The following is a 21399-nucleotide window of genomic DNA, read 5'->3' as shown; positions in this document are numbered from 1 at the left end:
AATGGGATGGCCTTGTCCATGGTCTCCAATGGAGACAAGGCTACATCTTCGCATCATTGAACATACCTTTCAAACCCAATACATGTATTGGCTACACCTCAACGAGGCGTAAGGTAATGTAAGCTGTTGTTTTACAAAGTATTGACATTGCTGTCAAGTCAGAATGCTGCCAAGTCCGAAACATCGGTCGGTCATTTCTGCATAGGCTGTGTGGGAGAGCGTTGTAGCATCGGTACCCAATGAGGTATTCACTGAAGCTCAATCCAGTAGTTGCCAAACAAAATTCATTATCCTCTTCATTATTGCAATATATAGCAAATGAATGAATGAGTGAAGATTGAGTGAAAGGATGTAGATAACGCTGTTTACTGTCTCTCTCACTACTTCCACAGATATTAATGACAACACCAACTTAATATTGATTAGTTTGGCCTACAACTACCAAATAGGCAAACAGTTGTTTGCTGACACGAGAAGGTATTGCCGAAGACAGACAAGTTCCCACCTTTTCGAAGCGAAAGAACCGCGACATGGACGAAAAAAGAGTGCCACTTGCTTAAGGAAGATTGACATCTGAGTTCGGGGGTGAGTGTGTGGCTATGAAGACCCATCTTTGCTTGGGCCTAAGATGACGATCGTGCAGAATAAATTAATGGGCAAGGTTAAGGGGGGGAGAGCTCCAAGAACATTGGTGTGGGCATGAAGAAGAATCCCCTCACTACACTGCACCATAGGCAAAGGATCAGCAAAGGGACGAATCCAGAGACACTACCTCAATTTTGATCCTAAAGTGTGGTAGGATAGTCTCAAAGGAAACTACACACCTTTTAAATGAGATGAATAGAATATCAAGGTCTTCATTATCAACAACAACAAATAACATTCATACATACATAGAACAGATAGTGTGTGTTTCGATCAATATTATCATCGTTCGAGTCGTAACATATTAATTTTCTACCGCCACTCTCAACCTGGGTGGTATCAACTTTAAGACATTACGATCCACACACAATTGTATTTAATAATAATAATTATAATAATTAATCAAAAAGAGAAATAGAGAGAGGTAATACATTAAAAGTACACTTTTATTGTACTTGTTACAACATCAGTATCAAGGTTGACTAAAGTTGGAACCTGGACCAGTCGTCATCACCCTCCAACAAACAATCAATCAATCATTTATAACCTGTCAACCTGGCATGATCAATCAACAAACACAACAACAAGAAGATCAATCCAGCCAATCAACCAACCTAGACTTTAGTCAAACTCAGTCTACAGACAACTGCGAAACCCTCGACATACACACAATGTCCAAAAACGACACTGATGAGGGTAAACATTTACATACCTATCACACTATAACCACATGAATGTTTTGCTGACATCATGCCATCCATTTCTATCTACCATTCTTTATCCAATATCCATGTCCATATCCAAACCTACCATTTCCATCTACTCCTGTTCTCTGTCTCTCCGTCTACTCTTCTCTACTCTTCTCTACTCTACCATTCTCTTCTCTACTCTACTCTAATCTTCTCTTCTCCTTCCTCCTATCCTATCCTATCCCATCACATCACATCACATTACACTCATTCAATCACAATTATAACTTGTCACCCATTATTTGTTCCGTGCCATACTTTACCTTGACCTCACCAGATCACGACTATGATCCACCCGAGACACAATCCCTAATCGACAAGTCCACCATTAATCTAGAGGAGCAGAAGCCAAAGAGGAACAAAATCGACCTGATCATCGTCTTCACAGTTCTCTTCCTATCCGAAGCTGCCAGAGGTATTGTCGTACCAACCATCGCCGAATATGTAACTAGTGTATGTATAATCGATCAAGTTGGACACCTCTCAATCAATCAATTACTAACGCCAAAACAAACAGAATGGAGGTACAGCTACATTCCTAGGCATTGTCATTGCCTCATTCAGCACAGGTAGACTACTCTCCACCATCCTTCTTGGATATGTATCCACCAAGGTATCATATAGGTATGTTCTCATTGACTTCAATGTTGTTAGATGGCACTCATAACTAACATCCAACATCCGCCATTCAATCAAATAGATTGGTATTTGTAGTATCAGTTATAATATGTATCATTGGATCATTCTTTTACTCATTTGCATACTACAGACCTGTTAGTATGCCTTTTATTATAGTTGCCAGGTCGTTGCTTGGTTTTGGCGCTGGTACATTGAGTGTTGTCCGCGCCTATGTGGCCCAAGTCACCACATCCAAGGAGAGAACATCATTTGTTGCCATCTCTGGTGCCGTCCAATTCCTTGGATTCGCAGTCACTCCATCTTTTGGCTCACTACTGGCACTCGTTCCAACCTTCTACATTGGTTCCATCATGTTCAACGCTTACACACTACCATCGTGGCTGTTGATCATTGCCAATGTTGGCCTGATCCTCTTGCTCTGTCTGGTCTTCAAGGACCCAGAGCCCGTCACACCACTGCCCAAGAGGAAGTCGGCCATCAACGAGTCTGAGGAGGCCCCACTTGCAATCAACTCTTTTGATGGTAGGACCGAGGGAGGATTGACTGGCGTCGAGGAGGAGATGCCCCAGGTCAAGACAGTGGCGCCATCGATTTGGCGCACAATCTGGGAAGACAAGTCCCTGCTACTTCAGCTGGTGGTGTTCGTCACTATCAACTTCTTCATTCGTTCGGCACTCGGCATATTCGAGACACTTGGCGCACCAATCTACAACAAGTTGACCAACAGTGAGAGCACATCTGGCTTCTACTTTGGCGGTCTGGGTCTGCTGGGAGTTGGCGTGCTGCTTGGAATCAACCTCATGTCCAAGCGTGGCGTCCGTGACTTTTACATCCTCATCGTCGGCAACATTGTCATGGTGGCCGGCTGCACCGTGATGATCACAGCGCACGAGGACCTCTACCACTTTGTGATTGGCACCTTCCTGATTTGGGTCATCGGTTTCCCGCTGGCTCAGACAGTGGTCGTGTCAATGTTCTCCAAGAGGATCTCGGCCACACTGGGCAAGGCTTCACAGGGTACCCTGATGGGTATCATTGGTGCCGCGGGCTCTGGTGGCAGGATTGTTGGACCACTTATTTCTGGATGGCTGTACACAAACTACTCAACAGCTGCCGTATTCTCTTATGCCACTGGACTAACAGTCGTGGCACTGCTTGTCTGTCTGTTGGTTGTACCAGAGGATATCAAGGACAGCATATTCCGTTCAAACAACAACCAAGTACCTTTGATCAGTCCTGTTTCCAAGTCGTCCTCGCCAAGGCTGTAACGAATGGAATTGGAATAAATTATTTATATATATACATGTATATTACCTATCAATATAACAATGTACAATCCAGAGGCTTGAAGTGGACATCACAGTGGTGATGCGAGTGATATTGACTCGTTCGTTTATTGAATGAATGAGTCTTTGTACATATACATTGTTTGTTTGATTGACAATTACACATTGTTATCGCCAGTGAGTGCGGCCTTGCTGTCAGTCCTCTGTCTTTCCTTCTCCTTCTCTGTATCAATATCCAATGTCATATCCTTTGTCTTTGATTGATCAGCACCAATGCCTCCATTATCATCCTCATCATTATATTTCTTTGATGACGACGACGACGAGATGTTGCCAGCCAACACTTGATCTTGATCAATAGCTGAACCTGTTGTGGGCAGTGTGACTGCATCGTCAATGCCAGACTGTGTGATAACCATCCTCTGTGTGATATAGTCTCTCTTCTCATTGAGCAGCAAGAGCTTCCTTGTCAATTGATCAATCTCAAACTCTAGACCATCCAATGAGTTCTTTACAACACCATTCAACTGTTTCTCCAATGCCTTCTTCTTTGACAACTGAACCTCATTCAACTGTTGATAACTCATATCCTTCAATACCTTCTCCATTCTAATGATTCAATGTTAGCACAATCATTCATTCATTCATTCATTCGTTCGTTCCGTTCAATCAATCACTTGTATACATACAGTTGCATACGATTCTGAAGATCATTCCTCTTCTTCTCGAGATCATCAATTTGATTGGATGTCTTCTTGATTGCCAATGAGAGATCAAATTCAATGTCATTCACTGATGATACCTCTTGCTTTGCTTCATTGACAGTGCTTGATATATCCTCCAATGCATCCTGTTTCTTTATCTCCTTCTCTCTTGATGGTAACAGATTTCTAATGAATTGATACATGGTCTCTCTTTTGATTTATCTTTTTAGAGATTGTGATGAAGTTATAACTTTATACTTATACAAAATGTGCTATTTATATGTATGTATGTATGTGTATGTGATTGAAGTTGTGATTATTAGATCGTGTTACTTTCCCTGGGTTGTTGATGCGGTGTTTATTTGCATTGGCCCCACAAACACACACGAACGAAGAAGCAAACAAGGGTTCACAACTTTAATTAATTTCAACGAACTTGCAACGTCTCTTCTCTGTCTCTAACACTATGCTCCCTCTATTTCCCTCATTCTCTAACATTCATTTTGTAAGTCTTATTACTTATAAACAAATACAAATATACAAATACAACAACACATACAAATACTTTAATGAATAGCGATATAGACTTGATAAGGAGCTGTTTGTGTATACCTTACAAGGTTGAATGAACAACCAATTATAGAAATGATCTTGTTGTCCTAGATCCCTAACTTGGACCGATCATGATAGTTCTAAGATAAGATCAGTTCTATGGTTTACCTAAATAATAGAGGATGATGGTACGCCATCTGACTCTTTCTAATTTACCTTTGGACAACAGACCACCCACGTTGGCCCTGTCTATGTCGTCCCATCTCCAACCCAAAGATACAATCTGGACCTCAAGCAGGCTTGTGGTGCTTCAAACATATTACCACTTACCTACACGCGTGCAACACACATAAGACTGGTCTTAATTAGCAAAAGATCAACGTAGCCGTTAAAAAGTACATCGGTGATCTATTCAGATTGGACGAATGGGTTCCATGTTTATATATATATTAATTATATTTATAATATTTGTTGATCAATCATCAAAATGGGCGTATACAACTAATAATAGTAACACTCAACTGTTACTTTTACAAGGTGCAAGACCGTAGGAGAACAACACAAAGTCACCCCCGGTAATATGGTCGACCCTAATGATACGAGCTGCGATGAATCAGCGGTTGTTCAGTCGAGAGAACGAGAATCGTTGGCATAGCTGTGCCACATGTGGTTAGAGAGTGGACCAAAAACCATACCATACACATATTAATTCCTTCTTTCAATCATTCGATCAATCTCACTCACACGTCTGATTCAACGGATGACGACAAAACTGGATTTTTGTGCTCTTTTGCCTAAGTGCAATACAAACATTTCGCACCTGATCAGAGGGGGGTGCTGGCTCATCTTGATACCATTGGATGGATCACCAAAATTAGCCTCCCTCCCTTCTCTCTGTTGTTGTACAGCACTGACCTCCATTTGTCAAACCAGTAGAGTATGTGTATGGTCATGGTCTGGGTTATGATGATTATTTGGTATGGTTAGATGGTTGATGGACGGATGGATTCGATACGGCTTGGTCCAAATCAACTAGTGTCATTCGCTCCCTACTCATTTCGATCATATTCGCATTCAAAGAAGTACATCCAATCACCTCGATCAAACAAACACATACACTCAATCACAGACAATCACAGACACAAACACATATATCTCTGATTAGAGATATAGATATTCTCCAGGAGAACAAACCAAACCAACAAATATTGTTATTGTAGTAATAGTAGTTATAATATATTAGTATTATTAGTAGTATCAAATATCCAAGAAGAAGAAGAACAAACAATGAAATATATAACAACTTTAATTGTATTATTAGCATTAATAGCGACGATTAGGATCGACTTTGGACAGGCTAGCACACAGGCTTCATCGATCAAGGTGTCGATCCTGCTGCCAGGTCTCATCACAGATGTGGCTTTTAACTACATGGTCAATCAAGGACTCAGTATCACTGAGCAAGACCTGCAGATTGCCAGCTCGCAAGTGATCGAGTCGGTGATCTCCTACGACGACGTCTACAGCAACATGGTGAGCGCCATCGACAGCGGCCACAACTACATCATCACATGCGACCCTCAGCAGCAGCAGGCGGCCTTTGACGTGGCCGCCCGTTACTCAAGGGCAAGAAGGTATACTTTTTGATCCGCGTCAACAACAATGAGCCATTCAGCAAGTCCTCCAACGCCCTGTTGTCCACCTACGACTTCAACCCAATCTCACCGTTCTATATGCTCGGCTACCTGGCCGGACTCAACTTCACCAGGATCGGACTCGTCGTTCCAGGCCCACCCACCGAGAACTACTACACTGCCAACGCCTTCTTCCTTGGTATGCAAAAGGCCAACGTTGCCTCGCAAGTCTTTGTCGTGTCGACCAGCTCCTACGATGACAACGACACTGCCACCGGTGCCATCAACATCCTCAAGTCCCTAAACATTGACGCCGTCACCCAAAGCCAGCTCAGCATGGCTGTCTCTGAGCACTTCCTTGACTCATACAGTGCCAAGGCATTTGGTAAGTTATCCCTGATACCATTATTAATATGGACATATCACATCCACGACATGTTACTGACCCCCTCCCTCCTCCCATCGCCCACTTATTGATCAACTACAATCAATCAATCAAATTAGGTTCCAATGGATATCCATACGAGTCAATCTTGGGAGACACAGTTATCCAGAGCATTGTGATGAACTTCCATGTTATATTCAAGACCGTTGGAAACTCTATCATTGATGGAACGTTCACCAGCAACAACTACTACCTTGACTTTAACACTGGCTTCTACACGCTCGATCGTTACTCGTTCCTGGTGTCCGACAGCTACATCAACCTCTCACAGCAGGTGTTCAACACCCTCGCCAGCCAGACTGACGTCGACGCCCATCCATACCTGTGCGCCGCCGAGAACGTTGCCAACTATGGCTCCGAGTGCATCACCCACCACCAGATGCTGTCGATGAAGACACTGTACTCGGGTGTCGCCAACCAGGGCTTCTACGCCGTGCCCACCACCGAGGTGTACGATCGCCAAGCCATCAACATTGCTTTCATCGCCGTGTCCTCTGTGCAGATCTTTGTCGCCGCCATCTTTGTTGCACTGTGCGTCGTCTTTGCCAACAAGTTGCCAATCCTCTACTCCAACCTGTTGTTCTGCTTTGGCCTGATCCTTGGTGCCGTTCTCGTGCCCGTCGGCATCATCCTTTACAACACGCAGCTCAAGACAACCGGTATCTGTGTGTCTCGCGTCTGGATGATCTCACTCGGTTACAACTTCCTTGTCGGTCTGATGATCATCAAGAACACCCGCATCTACCTCAAATTCAAGGAGCTGCTCCTGAAGCGCTCCGATGTCATCTCGCCAATCTCCCCAAAGACCGTCTACAACTGGTACGGCGGCTTGCTGCTCATCAACGTTCTGCTCCTTGCCCTGTACACTGGCTTGGGCGGCGTGTCATCCTACAACTCGCTGGGCCTCGACGGCATCGGTCGCTACGAGTACACCCAGAACTGCGTCAACAACAAGCGTGGCGACAACCTTTTGTACACGTTGCTGGTCTTCCACGGCCTTCAACTTCTCTACGGCTGCGTGATGGCCTGGAGAACGCGTGTCATTGACCTGGAGGAGTTTGAGGAGACACACGAGTTCAACAGCTGCATCTACCTGATCAGTTTCACATTGTTCATCGTCATCCCTCTTATGGCCGGCATTGAGAGCCAGCGCAGTCGTGACGCCATCATCTCATCGATGGGTATCTTCACGACATTCACCACACTCATCATCATCTTTGGCTCCAAGATGTGGAAGGTGTACAAGCCAGTGGAAGACGACGGACTTCCCAACGTCAAGATGCAGCAGTTGCCAGACAGGAACCGCGGCAAGACCTCGCCATACAACCACTCGACGCTCACCAAGTCCCAGTTCCTCACTGCCGTCACCAACCCAACCGGTTCACAATCGTCCTACCGTCCCGAGCACGAGATGGACTAATCAATGGTCATCATCATCCGAGCGCGATCATTACATACATACATACATACATACAATCATATATATATGTCGAATACTCAACTACCTCCAGCCATCCATCCTTCCTTCCTCCTTTTTCCAACCCAACATCCGCTTTCAAGCCAGTTCCGTCACGTCCCATCAACAAACCTTGGATGCCAAGCGTCAACAGTCTCTCTAGCGGACATATAATAGCCAACCCGTATATCTCTTTTCCTCTCTCTCTACCTTTTTTCTACCCTTTCCTCTCTGTATATCCATATATATACATCTTATATAACTTAAGTCCTCAAGTCAGTGTCAGCGTCAGTCAAGCTCAGTCAGTCAGTCACACCACCATCATCATACAATGTACGTACATTGAATAAACTATAACATTCAGGTTATTCATCTTTGGTTGTTCAGCTTGTACTTTCAAGTTATGTAGTAGTTGTAGTTGTGGTTGACAACTAATATTGGTTAAATGAATGAAGGTGTCCAATGATCAATCAATCCCACAAACTTGAACCAACAACAGGCACTACTTGGAAGTTTGAGTTTGGCTTGTGTCTACACAATGAATATAAACAAGTTAACATCATTCAATCATTCATTCAAAACAATCAACCAAACAAAGAATAATAATTATAATGTTAACAAGTCAAGAACAACTCAATCATTGCTTTGCAAATTATGGCAAGTTAACTGGTGTGGAGTTGGTTAGCTTTATCAATCAATATTATGATGAGACATATCATAGTGTTGTACGTGCCAGCTACCTACCTGAACCACAGTATGTCCGTTGCCTACAAGATATAATAGATATCTATGAGAAAGCATATGTCAATCAATATAAGTTGTCACTGGTATCATTCGATCAAACCAGAGTGAATGATGCCAAGTGCACTGAGGATATATACTACAGGTACTCTAGTACCTTTCCCCAAGGAGATGGCACTCAAGGACTTCTCTACTTTACCTCAATATCAACACGTAGTCTTCAAACTGGAAAATGGATGGCCCAAGATGTCAACAGTTATATGCCAGAAGTACCTGAACCTATTCAGTCCACTCCACAACGTCTAACTTCGTGGCAAAAGGTGAAGAGTGCTCTGGGTATAGTTGGAAGGTGGTATGGCAATCAAGTCTCTAGTCAATGGGATAGTAACCAAGATAAGCTCAGTGGAATGTATGATCAAATGGGTGGCGGTGGCGGAGGTGGTGGAGGATCATCGTCGCACAACTCTCAAAAAGTGCATAGAGACAACATGAATAGACAGGCAACAGACCACAACAACCATGTCAACCAACAAAGACAAGTTGCTGAACAACGTGAGAGAGAGAGAAAGCAAGCATTGACCAAATAAACATATGTACTGATATTATGATTAAAGTTAAATCTTGATCATGAGATCTGTGCGTGTGGATCGGGTTGGTCCAAAGCCTCGTTGGGCCACTGAGATGGATAAAAAACGAAGTCAGAAGTGGAATCCATTTGCAACCAAATTAAACAGGTACAAGTAACAGATATACAAATAAGTTTACATTATATATATTCAATCATGGGTATGTTGATAGCGTATTCGATCAATCAATCAATCACCAACTTATACACTTGATCAATCACTTAGGTGGCAAGAACCTTGAGGTTACCAACGATGGATTGTCATACGACCCAAACGCACCAAAGGCAGTGGTGTTATATAGATACGAAGCAACAGAGGACCAAGAGATAACATTGGAAGAAGGTTCACTCATTGATATTATAGAGGAGGCTAGTGATGGTTGGTGGAAAGGATGTACAATCGCCAAAGTCAGAAAGGAGGGCATATTCCCATTCAACTATGTTAGAAAGTTAACGTCGGATGAGTTTGAAGAATGGCTACAAGGTGATGATGATGATGAGGATGACGAACAACAACAACAACAAGTAAAACAACAGATGTCAAAGCTACAAGTTACAGATAACAACAGTGCAGCAGATTCATCTAGCTCATCAAGTAGCCCTGCATCATCATATATCAAACCATCAGAGACACATAGCACGGCGACTTCAACATCACAAACCAACGCCGACTCAAACATCACGGTGGCAGGATCTCCATCGACACCGCCACCACAAAGACTCTCAACTGCCATCTCATCTTCATCGCCAGCTCAACATGTAACAATCAGGGTAAGTGATTGATTGATTCATGTGGACAGAAGACTAACAGGTCTGCACAACAGCTGGACGATATATCAAAGGAAGGATACCTGACAAAGAAAGGACACATTAGAAGGAACTGGAATGTTAGGTGGTTCCAATTAAAGAGGAATGTATTGACTTATGCCAAGTCACCAAAGGAGAGTAAGGTCAGTGGCGAGCTGGTTCTTACACCAGACACTCAAGTGGACATTGCAACCTCTATGAAGAGGACCAATTGTTTCCAGATCAAAGTGCCCAATCACAACAACACCAACAAGGAGCTACTCTTCTACTGCTCGGCACAATCAACCGATGACATGGAATCATGGATAGCCTGTATTAATCAAGCCAAAGTATGTATTCATTCGTTCGTTCATTGAATCTCCCAATTGCTAACTTGATCATTCAATCAATCAATCAATAGATTGTACATTAAGAGAGTTGACACATCATAATCATATAGTAGTAGTAGTATAATGAATGACAAAGTAAGCGGCTGTTGTTAGACTGCTGCCTCTCTCTGATACTCTGTGTGTTTACTTCATTCCATTCCACTCTTACTTCCTCTTCTTGGGACTTGTGAATGATGACAGGCTAGACAGTGACTGGGAGAGCGCGTTGATCTTGGGCCGGATTGGATCAACTTCAACGTTTCCAGAACTCCTCTTGAGCTTGTCCGAAGGTGAAGATGATGATGAAGTTGATGATCCACCAGACGACGACTCATGTTGATGTAGCTGTTGCTTCTTTCCTGAATGGCTAAGAGGTGTTCCGCCACCGCCACTGCTCTGTGATCGTCTGTGGCTGTCACTGGAGCCAGACAAAGGCCCAGCACCCCACGACGAAGACAACTGTAGTCTGTTGTTGTGAGACTTGTTCAGCCTAGACAAAAAGTCAATGACATCTGACTGTTCCTGATCGATGGCCATTGACAATGCACGATCCACCTCGAGGGTATAGTTTGAGTAAAGGTACTGCACGACCTTGAGATGGCCACGTGCTGCAGCAAGCTCAAACGACTGTTGGCTGCAGGTCTGACCACATGCGTGCAGATACTTGATGATGTCCATGTTGCCGAATCGACAGGCACTGTCGAATGCCTTCTCCTTGTTGCCCTCAGTCCTGTTATCAATGAGGAAACGAACGATTTCTAAATGTCCGTTGAGCACGGCCTTCTCCATGGCCTTCTCCGTGCAGCCCTCTGTTCTGTTTTTGTGAAGGAACTCCACGATACTAAGCTGACCAAACTGGCAGGCCTGGTCCATGCAGTTAGCGGTCCATACTGCTGGTAGTAGTACTGGCTGGGAGGTTTGTGTTTGTAATATTGGTTGCGTGTTGTTGGATGTTGGCAGATGGCGATGCAGGAACTCAATGACGGACAGGTAGCCTCGACCAGCGATGAGATCAACTCTGATTCGCGCCGATGAAAGCAGTCCATGGTTCTTTGTGCACAACAGATGGAGTATGTCCAGATTGCCATTCTCCGCAGCATTGACGATGGCCACATCGGTGAAGCCCTCAGTTCTATTGTCCAACAGATACCTGATGATATCGATGTTCTTTGCTGACTTTGAGGCGAGGTCGATCGCGTCGGTCGTGCAACCCTCAGTCCTGTTCTCGTTAAGGAATTGGACGACGGCCAGGTGTCCCTCGACAGCGGCATAGTTCATTGCCATTGAGTTGCAGCCCTCGGTCCTGTGCTCGTGCAGGAATCGCACGACGTCCAAATGTCCCTTGCTGGCAGAACACTTCATTGCCGCTGTCCCACAGCCCTCGGTACGATTCACGTGTAGGAACTGCACGACGTCCAGATGTCCAAAGGTTGCCGCACCATTCATTGCGGCGGTGGTGCATCCCTCTGTGCGGTTGTCATGGAGGAATGTTACAATGTCCAGATGTCCACGTGTGGCGGCCCAGTTCATCGCGTCAGACGTGCACTCGAAGCGAGATTGATGTAGCAGTCGAATGATGTCCATGTGGCCATTCAATGAAGCGCGGTCCATAGCCTGAGCGGTGGCGCCCTCAGTCCGACACATGATCAGGTATTCCACCACTTGCAGATGTCCATTGTTTGCTGCGTCATCCAGGGCCATCTTTGAACAGCCCTCCTTGCGATTGATCGAGAGGTACTTGACAATGTCCAAGTGGCCGGCGCCAGCCGCAGCGTTCAACGCCGCCTTGGTCGCGCCGTCATTCCTGTTCTTGGTGAGGAACTCTACGACGGCCAGGTTGCCCGCGGCCGCTGCCGTGTCGATAGCGTTGGGTGTTGCCTTTGCGCCTTGTTTATGGAGATACTTTGTGATGCCAACGTTTGGATTGTGTGCGGCGTGATCGAGCAGGAGGAGTTGTCGATGATGATGTGACAGATGTGCAAACTTTGACGAGTTTAGCAACATGATCACCAATTCAATATCACTGCAATACATCAATAGATGTTCAAAGCATTGAGTGGACCATCCGTATATCTCCTCACATCGCACCAACTTATACTTTAACAATGAAAAGTGTCTGTTTGTGCACATCCACAATGCATTCTGTATCTCCACGTATCGCTTTGCCAGTGACAGAGGTGGTCTAATCACACCTGATGATGAAGACAATGACAGTGTTTGTTGTTGTTGTTGGGACTGATGTTGTGATGGGACGATTCCACTGGAGCCAGCATGTTCGTTTATATAACCAATTGAAGAGATGCACGATACGATCAATGACCATACATAACTATTCTTCAACACTGATCTGAGTAGAGTGTCCAACATTCCAACATTCATATAGTCGGCCTGATCGACACAGACTGAATATGTTGTTGATATTCCAGCGCCATCAACACTAACATGTCGTCTATGATTGAGTTTTGACGTCTCTGTCAGAGTGCTCTGAGATTGAGATTGATTCGGAGATCTAGTGATCAACTGATTGACCAACTTCTTTAGATTGTTGCTCATATTCTCTCAACCTCCTCCAATTAGATAATAATATTATCTAATATATTTTTGAATATACAAGTACAAAATAATGTTTGTTTGATTGAATGATTGATTGAATGATTGATTGAATGAGATAATAATAATAAGTTGATTTGATCAGATTGATAGCATCTTAAATAATAAATATATATAAATGTAATGTACAAGTAATAATAAGGTATGTTGATTGACTCTTGGTGTGAATGAGAGAGTGTGTAAGTATGAATGAGGTGAGATTGACAAGTCTTATTGCCGATGTGTGTGTTTGTGTGATATTTTTAACTTTCTATTAGTTTATTTTAAGTGTGAAACTGACTTTTTGATGCAAAAAACCCCATCTTTTGGGAACAGTCGTATAACATTTAAAAATAAACTAATAATTATTAAATATTAGGGTAAAGAGGAATGATTCCAATAGTTTTTTTATATTGACCTATATATTGACCAATGTCTATATTAGACAAGTCCTGCTGTAGCCTTGGTATTGTATAACAATGGGAAATATGTGATTACTCCATCATTATATACCTTTTGATTGATTGATTGGTTTGATCGATGGATGGATGGTTAGGACATGACATTTGAACTGAACTGGTAATATATAAATAATAATACGTACAGCACTTAGAAGTGAACCTTTGGTATAGTTTGGAACAAAGGATATTGATTGAACTGGGTGGTTTCGTTTCTTGAGGAAGCCTCGAGGAGTGATCGATAGGTTGGGTGTTGTCTTCAATCTATATAACGCAATCAATGTATCATTATTGGTTGTACTTCTATTCTTCAAGAATATAACAGCCAATCTATTTCCATCAGGACTGATAGCAATTGATCTAATATGTCCTCCAACTGATTGTCTATATTTGATTGATTGGGTTAGTGAATGGGTGTGATTGATTGATTGAATGATCGATAATTACTCTGTATGATTCTGATGTATCTTATATGTTGTTGTCTTCTCAACGTGGACCAGGTCACCCTCTGGAGTGGAGTGGAGTGGAAGTGATGGACACGTGATGTTAGTGAATGGTGTGCCAGTCAATGTCAATTGATGCGATGTACTTACGTGTATTAAGTGCCTTGTTCTTGCAAAGAATGAAGCATAACTTGTCAAGACAACTGACTATTAGGTAGTCGCCTTTTGGTGTCCATGCTGAGGACTGTGTGTGAATGTGTGTGAGTGGGTGGGATCATTCCATCACATTGATTGATCAGAGTCAACTTACGATATGATGTGATGTAAAGTTCCATTGTTTGTTGTTATAGTCCCACTTGGAAGTGTCAAAGATACGTATGTTGTGATGACTGGCAGAGAGGAGGAACTGATCGTGTGGAGAGAATGATATGTGTGCATTGCCACCATGTCTTGCGATTGATGTTGGAACACGTGATGCCACATCCCAAACGATTACCGAGTGTATGCCTGGTGAACCAGATGCCAACTGCAGTCCATTCGATGACCAAGACAAGGTCGTCGGTGCAAAATAAGGATATGTCAACACGATCGCATTAGTATTACTCTTTGATGCATTGCTTGGAACGCTCCTTATATCATTAAAGTCAATCTCCCATATTACAACTCCATTCCTAACATCCAGGCGAATGATTCCAGCATTAGTGATTGAATACCAACTCGCGCGACATCAGGGCGCGATTGGATACTTACTTGGTCGCGATGGCGAGGGTGTAGGGCGCGTTTGGCTTCCATTGGAGGTCAGTGACACCAACTTGGAACTCCATCCAGAGTGAGAGTGGTGGCGCAGATAGCATCATGGCACGTCCATGTTGCTGGAAGTTGTAGATCAACACAATGTCATTGGAATTGCACACGGCCATTATTTGTTGTTGTGGATGCCATGCGAATGCCTTGACAGCAGTGTTACCCGATGATGAACTAGCATGATGATGATGTTGATTATGAATATCATTTCCCAATGCCTTATTTATCGCATGATCTATCCATTGTGTAACACCCTCTGTCAGACGCTCTAGAGCGAATATATGTTGAATGTATGCTGGTGCCTCTGCCGATGGTGACTTCATCGCCGAGTGATGAGTAGTAGTCTTGTGCTCCTCAGTCGACACTTTCAAATCTGTAAAGAATCCTTTCTGTTTACATGTTATGATTGATTGATTGATGATCGTTAGTTGAATGTTGTGTATGATGTATGTTGGTGACTAATAACAATAACATACCTCTAGTTGTAAGTCATAAGGTAGTTGTGATTCATTGTCAACTGATTCAAGCTTTGAGAGATGCTCACCATAGACTATTGAGTTGTCATCTGGTGCAGTCTTTACAAACTTTTCAAAGCAATGTGCCTCTGCTATCATTCTATCTTATTATGTATCTCTATCTATCTTCAATTATACTTGTTCTTCTCAAGTTATGATTATTCAAGTGTGATTGATTTATGAATGGCGCCACAAAACACAACAACTTCAAATTGAATGAACTTCAAATTTTAATACAATCTTTGATAAAGTAAGCATTCTGCTCCCTCATTTGAGAACAAGATTCCGACAAGGGTAGTATCATATTATACTACCTATTGATCAATTATCTATCTTGATCATATTAGTATAGATAAGAATATTTTGTATTATCAATATCACTTCAGGAGGACTTATGTCTGTGTCAAATGAGTTCTGGATGACACAAAAAACGAACGAAAGTTCGATAAATAACAAAATTCGAAAAAAATGATTCATTCGTCAAAGTTTGATTAAGAGATAAATATATATATATACATAAATAATGGATATACAAGTTAGATCAAGATCAAAGATATCAAATGAACAGGCATTGGACTTGTTGACAAAGTTTAATAAGGAACGCAAACAGAGCGATCAGAACAAGCTGTTGATCAATGGCACAAACACATCGGATGACTTCTTCCAGATCATTACCAACAACTTGCATCACTTCCAAAAGTACCTCTCAAAATCAATCCATGGCGACGATCAGACTGCCACCGCCGACGACGATGACGATGACGACGAGGCATCAGGCATCGAAGAGTCCAACAAGTCTATGATGGAGATTGACGGCGCCAGTCAGAGTGCACACGACCGTGCCAAGCCACCCGTGCCACTCGATCAGTTGGCCACACCACAGAAGCTTACATCATACGAGACTGACGATGGTGATATATCAGAGCGTAACTCTGACAATGATCTGCGCAATAGAAAGAGCAACAACAATAATAATAATAGCATGAGGGCGAAGATCATATCATCACCAGCTAGTACAAGTGAGAGTGATGAGGAGGCTTCATCATCAGACGACAGCTCAGACGAGGACAACAACAACAATACATCATCAAAGAAACAATCAAACAACAAATCATCAACTACATCATCATTAACATCACCATCATCATCATCATCATCAAAGAAGAGAAAGAATGATGAGGAGTTGGAGTACTCATCGGACGAGGATGAGGATGAGGAGGACGAGGAGAAGCCAACAAAGAAGCCAAACAACAACAAAAACGACGATGACAACAAGAAGAAATCATTCTTTGCCGACTCTGACTCTGGCTCTGAGTCGGAAAGCAGCAAAAGCAGCAGCAGCGACAGCGACAGCAGCGACAGCGAATAAAGCACCAAACTATACGATTATATCTTAAGTTAACTGACTGTGTATTTATAATGTGTTGGATACGAGGTGGCATGTACAAGGCGAATCGATCACTTGATGGATGGACTGGTCTGGTCCGGTCACGCTTCCAAACAACTCAGTTGTTGTGTCCAATCAGTTCGCCAACCTGTGCGTCAATGATCTCATTGTAGAGGTCCAGGCTCGACGATGATTTTGACTTGATGCTATCACATATGATTGGGAAGTCAGTCTGTGAGAAGGAGAGGAGGACATGTTAGTGATTGGAATGATTCCAGAAGGATGGATGAATGTGGATGCTTACGTTTGTGAATATATTGTTGGTGAGTAGGAAGACAAGGAAGTGGAAGTCGGAGAAGAAGGCCAATCGAGTGTTGTCTGAACTGTCCATCTTGTAGGATACAAGGTCTTGGTTGGAGGTCTGTGGCGTACGGTTGCTAACTGGGAACACAGTGTTGAATCTGGACTTCTCCTCGCCCTTGACTGGCACGGTGACGATGAAGAAGTTGTTGTCGGCCGTCACTGTCTCGGCACCCTCAACAAACACTGGCGACTTCAATTTACAAGTGGCTGGATCTGGTTGATTTGGCAAGAACTCCTCCGTCTTCTCCAGCTTGAGTGCCTGGTCCGACACCTGGAATGCCTCAAGGCTTGTACTTCCTTCGCTGTTGGCTATTTGTTTGATTGATTGAAAGTGTTAGTGTACCTGATTGAGTTGATTGATCGACCTGGAGGATACATACTTGTCATGATGAGAGTGACGAATGACTTGCCAAAGGTGTTCTGGAAGTTTGCGGCTTGAATGATGTCTGTGGAGGACATGACGTACTTCCTTGTTGGATGCGAGAAGATCCATCCAACGCGACACATGCCCAACATGCTGGCCAAGGACTCGATCCTGTCGATGGTCTTGTCCTCGAGTAATGTTGCCGTCTTCTTGTCGCCCTTTTGTGGTGGCTCATAGATGACGTCGACCGAGACGCTGCCATCCTGCAAAAAGTTGCCATAGAGGTAGCCGATGCGCTGCTCTTCAAACTTGCGATCGCGAATATACTGCTGGAAGACGTTGGCTGCGTTGACCTGCACCGACACGCCAGGACACACTGGCTTGTCCTGGCTCTTGAGCTTCATCTTTAGACTCTCGCGCCACTCTATGCACTCGACACATGAGCCGTGGATGCCGTGGTTCTTGCATCGACGCTTGGGCACCTCCACAGAGTTGGGATCGTCCTTGGGCAGGCAGTTTGTGCACTTTCCATTGGGTCCCATGCAAGCATCTTGATGTCATTGGAGACTTTTGTGGAGTGGACGGTGACTTGAAGCCATTGTTGTTGTTCGCATCGTAGTTGTTGTTGTTCGCGTCAAGGTTGGGCGGTGAGCCGGGCACAGAGTTGGGCGTGCCGGGTGAGCCCGGGTTGGAGGAGTCACTGCGCGAGTCGATGCAGTTGGTGCACACGGCACTTGGTCCGTGCGTGCACTTGTAGCCCACCTTCTTGGGCACACGCATGCAGTTGCTGCACTTGCCACCCGCCGGGTGATTGCACAGCCACTTGAGCTTCTTGCCCGTGAACTTCTTGTCCTGGCAGTTGGGACATGTGGCAATGCCCGGATGGTTGCACTTCTTCTGGCCGACACTATCCGAGCAAAAGACACATCTATCACCCTCTGCATGTTTACATGATGCTGTGAGTCTGGATTCACTCTTTGGTGACTGTACATTCGGTGTTGTTGATGAGGTGTTTTGTGAAGATGTTGTTGAGGATGATGATGTTGTTGCTGCTGCTGGAGGGGCTGGTGTGATTCCTCCTCCACCTGCTGCTACCAAGTATAAAAGATCACCAGTTCTGTGATTGATTGATTGAATGAGTTAGTGAATGAGGTAGATCATGATCATGTGATGTTATAACATACTTTAAACCACATTCTGTGACTGATAGCTCTGACTTTAGAGGTTTATCACGAGGTCCCTGTGCTAGATATGTACCTTCAACTGGAACTCCCATTTGAGACAGCTGTAATAGTAGTATTAGTAATAGTTGAGTAAGTGAGAAGGTCCTCCTTCAATCAATCAGTTCAACATACCTTTTCATATATCTCTCTGACTGCTGCTCTGTCATGTACCTCAACTCTCTTTGAGCCAACTGATGTTCTAACTGCGATTAACTAGTTCATTTTGTGATTGTGATGGGATTGGATGTTAGTTGAATTGAATGATCATTAATGATTGATGATTGAGGATGTACATACCATCTTATCAACTTCTATATATTATTATATCGATCGAGACTATGTATATGATGATGTGTTGTTATTATACTACAAGTGTTGTAATAATCAATAATAAAGATAGTATCTGTATGTATGTATACTTTATAAATGTTTAATATTTGTGTTTGAATGAATAAATGATTAGATTGAACAAGTTCACAAGTTCACATCAACCCCCCTCTCTAAATTGGATCACAAACCACTTACACATTTGTTATTGAGAAGGGGTTCGCGAATGGGTCATTTGCATTCTTTGTTTCAAAGTTAGTTAGTGATACTCGATGATGAGTCATTCATTCATGAACACAAATATATATTGTATTATTAATAATAAATAGATATAAATAGATATATATACATATATACAGTCATCAACTGCAACTGCTGTTGAGAGTTGAGCAATATGACTAGACTAGTTAAAGGAATTGAATGATATTAGATCAGACTTGGCAAATGTAGATGCTTTGAAGAATGTGTAGCGAATATCTTGTTGGACGTTACAGTTGATGTTGGTGAATCCTCGATTGAAACATACACATAGCATTAAGTCTGGTTGATGACTTGAATCATTCAATGACCTTATCTGATAGAGTCTTGGTAGTCTTGTGTTTACATCGACAAATGTAATGGTGCCAAAGTTGTTGGCACACTTGCCCACCAGACCCTGGTAGTCGTAGAGATCTTTGGTGTTGTACGTTAGGACAAGGTGGTCCACATGTACCCCGGCATCATCATCGCCTCCGTCGACAGATGCTTTGAAGATTGTACTGGTGGCACTGTCGACAAAGTCTGTGACACGGTCAGCACTGACTACCTTGATCGACTTGCTCGATATGTTGGCGAGGTACTTGCCCTGGCGCGACAGGTCAACCAGCGCCAACAGGTTTACACTGGCAGGCAACACAACTTTGGATGCATCTTGATTGAAGCTTGGACCCAGTCTGACTGATCTCAAGCACTCTGGCAACACTCCTGCTGGCAATGGTTGGTTGAACTTGTCGCCAAACTTTAGTCTGAGCAGTGATGAAGGTAGGGCATTGGCCACCAATGGTTGGTCAAAGTTGACACCAAACAACAATGCCTCCAACTTGTTTGGCAGCACACCTGGGCTTAGAGTCTGGTTGAAGTCCTTCCCAAACATGATGTCAAGGAGCCCGTTGGGCAGTGCACCAGGGACAAGTGGCTGGTTGAACATCGAGCCGAACGACAACTTAGTCAGCGATGTGGGCAGCACACCTGGAACAAATGTTTGGTCAAACTCCAGACCAAAGGTCAGGCGTGACAATCGTGGCGGCAAAGAACCGACCTCCAACTGACAATTAAAGTCAACGCCAAAGGACAGCGAAAGAAGTGACTCGGACAGAACACCTGGCGGGATGGGTTGGTTGTAGCGCAGGCCAAACACCAACTCCTTCAGACCGCTGGGCAGTGTACCTGGATCGATTGATTGATTGAAGAATGAGCCACAAGTGAGCATGATCAGACATGTTGGCAATGAACCTGGGATCAGCCTTTGATTGAAATGGTAGCCAAGAGTGAGATGAGTGATTGAGTGCGGCAGTACACCCGGCTCAAGTCTGTGATTGAACTCTGATCCCAACTTCAACTCTGTTAGAGACCTTGGTAACACACCTTTGATTAAAGGTTGTTTGAAGTTGTTTCCAAAGCAGAGATAGGTGAGGCTGGAGGGCAGCACACCAGGCAGTATAGGTTGATCATAGTAGAAGCTTAGTGTTAGATGATTGAGTGAGTGGGGGATGATTCCAGGAGTGAATGGATGATTGTATCGAGTGATCATTGGCTGTGATGATGAGTGGATTGTATGTTTCATTGGCATGCCGAATCGTAGGCTGAAGAGACAAGGTGGCAAAGAGTCTTGGACCAAAGGTTGGTCAAACTCTGATCCAAATATTAGAGAGTTGAGTGAGCTCGGAAGGACTCCAGGGGGCAGATGTTGATTGAAGTGATTCCCAAATGTAAGCTCAATAAGCTTTGATGGTAGGACACCTGCAGCCAAGGGTTTATTGAAGTCTGTTCCAAATTCTAGCGCTAATAATGAGTCAGGGAGTCGTATATTTTCCATTTGCTCATTGAACTTTGCTCCAAATGCTAAGTGTGTTAAGGTAGTTGGAAGTTGAGTCCATGAAGTGTGTGCGTCCATACTCAGATCCAATCTTGTTATGACAACCTTATCATCATCATTATCATTATCATTAAGTTGAGTAACAGTTGATGAATGACCTAACTGGCACCACTTTGGTAACAATCTAAAGAATCGTCTGTT

The 21399-nt window shown here is 43.6% G+C and overlaps 9 protein-coding genes across 9 annotated transcripts; 4 read left to right on the top strand and 5 right to left on the bottom strand.

Annotated features, from left to right (window-relative positions):
* Positions 1 to 1316: 1316 nt before the first annotated feature.
* SAMD00019534_002030 (hypothetical protein) lies at positions 1317 to 3301 on the top strand (the record flags this gene model as incomplete). The annotated part of the gene is made up of 4 exons (XM_012903636.1): positions 1317 to 1341; positions 1672 to 1847; positions 1912 to 2018; positions 2095 to 3301. The coding sequence occupies 4 exons, from the start codon at positions 1317 to 1319 to the stop codon at positions 3299 to 3301; spliced, it is 1515 nt and encodes a 504-aa protein (XP_012759090.1).
* Positions 3302 to 3477: 176 nt separating this feature from the next.
* SAMD00019534_002020 (hypothetical protein) lies at positions 3478 to 4226 on the bottom strand (the record flags this gene model as incomplete). The annotated part of the gene is made up of 2 exons (XM_012903635.1): positions 3478 to 3928; positions 4009 to 4226. The coding sequence occupies 2 exons, from the start codon at positions 4224 to 4226 to the stop codon at positions 3478 to 3480; spliced, it is 669 nt and encodes a 222-aa protein (XP_012759089.1).
* Positions 4227 to 6308: 2082 nt separating this feature from the next.
* SAMD00019534_002010 (hypothetical protein) lies at positions 6309 to 8074 on the top strand (the record flags this gene model as incomplete). The annotated part of the gene is made up of 2 exons (XM_012903634.1): positions 6309 to 6594; positions 6714 to 8074. The coding sequence occupies 2 exons, from the start codon at positions 6309 to 6311 to the stop codon at positions 8072 to 8074; spliced, it is 1647 nt and encodes a 548-aa protein (XP_012759088.1).
* Positions 8075 to 9205: 1131 nt separating this feature from the next.
* SAMD00019534_002000 (hypothetical protein) lies at positions 9206 to 10695 on the top strand (the record flags this gene model as incomplete). The annotated part of the gene is made up of 4 exons (XM_012903633.1): positions 9206 to 9260; positions 9703 to 10247; positions 10319 to 10612; positions 10684 to 10695. The coding sequence occupies 4 exons, from the start codon at positions 9206 to 9208 to the stop codon at positions 10693 to 10695; spliced, it is 906 nt and encodes a 301-aa protein (XP_012759087.1).
* A 121-nt stretch (positions 10696 to 10816) lies between these two features.
* SAMD00019534_001990 (hypothetical protein) lies at positions 10817 to 13030 on the bottom strand (the record flags this gene model as incomplete). The annotated part of the gene is made up of 1 exon (XM_012903632.1): positions 10817 to 13030. One exon carries the CDS (start codon positions 13028 to 13030, stop codon positions 10817 to 10819), a length of 2214 nt encoding a protein of 737 aa, XP_012759086.1.
* Positions 13031 to 13702: 672 nt separating this feature from the next.
* On the bottom strand, positions 13703 to 15565 carry SAMD00019534_001980 (hypothetical protein; the record flags this gene model as incomplete). The annotated part of the gene is made up of 5 exons (XM_012903631.1): positions 13703 to 13753; positions 13845 to 14075; positions 14455 to 14812; positions 14892 to 15334; positions 15422 to 15565. Coding segments are annotated over 5 exons (1227 nt in total), but the record flags the coding sequence as incomplete, so codon positions are not given.
* A 418-nt stretch (positions 15566 to 15983) lies between these two features.
* Positions 15984 to 16829, top strand: SAMD00019534_001970 (hypothetical protein; the record flags this gene model as incomplete). The annotated part of the gene is made up of 1 exon (XM_012903630.1): positions 15984 to 16829. The coding sequence occupies one exon, from the start codon at positions 15984 to 15986 to the stop codon at positions 16827 to 16829; it is 846 nt and encodes a 281-aa protein (XP_012759084.1).
* Positions 16830 to 16968: 139 nt separating this feature from the next.
* On the bottom strand, positions 16969 to 18116 carry SAMD00019534_001960 (hypothetical protein; the record flags this gene model as incomplete). The annotated part of the gene is made up of 3 exons (XM_012903629.1): positions 16969 to 17079; positions 17152 to 17519; positions 17591 to 18116. Coding segments are annotated over 3 exons (1005 nt in total), but the record flags the coding sequence as incomplete, so codon positions are not given.
* A 1417-nt stretch (positions 18117 to 19533) lies between these two features.
* Positions 19534 to 21261, bottom strand: SAMD00019534_001950 (hypothetical protein; the record flags this gene model as incomplete). The annotated part of the gene is made up of 2 exons (XM_012903628.1): positions 19534 to 20965; positions 21002 to 21261. Coding segments are annotated over 2 exons (1692 nt in total), but the record flags the coding sequence as incomplete, so codon positions are not given.
* Between the last annotated feature and the right edge of the window lie 138 nt (positions 21262 to 21399).

Source organism: Acytostelium subglobosum (assembly GCF_000787575.1).
Source record: "Acytostelium subglobosum LB1 DNA, scaffold: scaffold1, whole genome shotgun sequence".
Classification (NCBI taxonomy): Eukaryota; Evosea; class Eumycetozoa; order Acytosteliales; family Acytosteliaceae; genus Acytostelium; species Acytostelium subglobosum.
The sequence above is the reverse complement of the archived record's forward strand: the minus strand, read 5'-3'. Positions and strand labels throughout refer to the sequence as shown.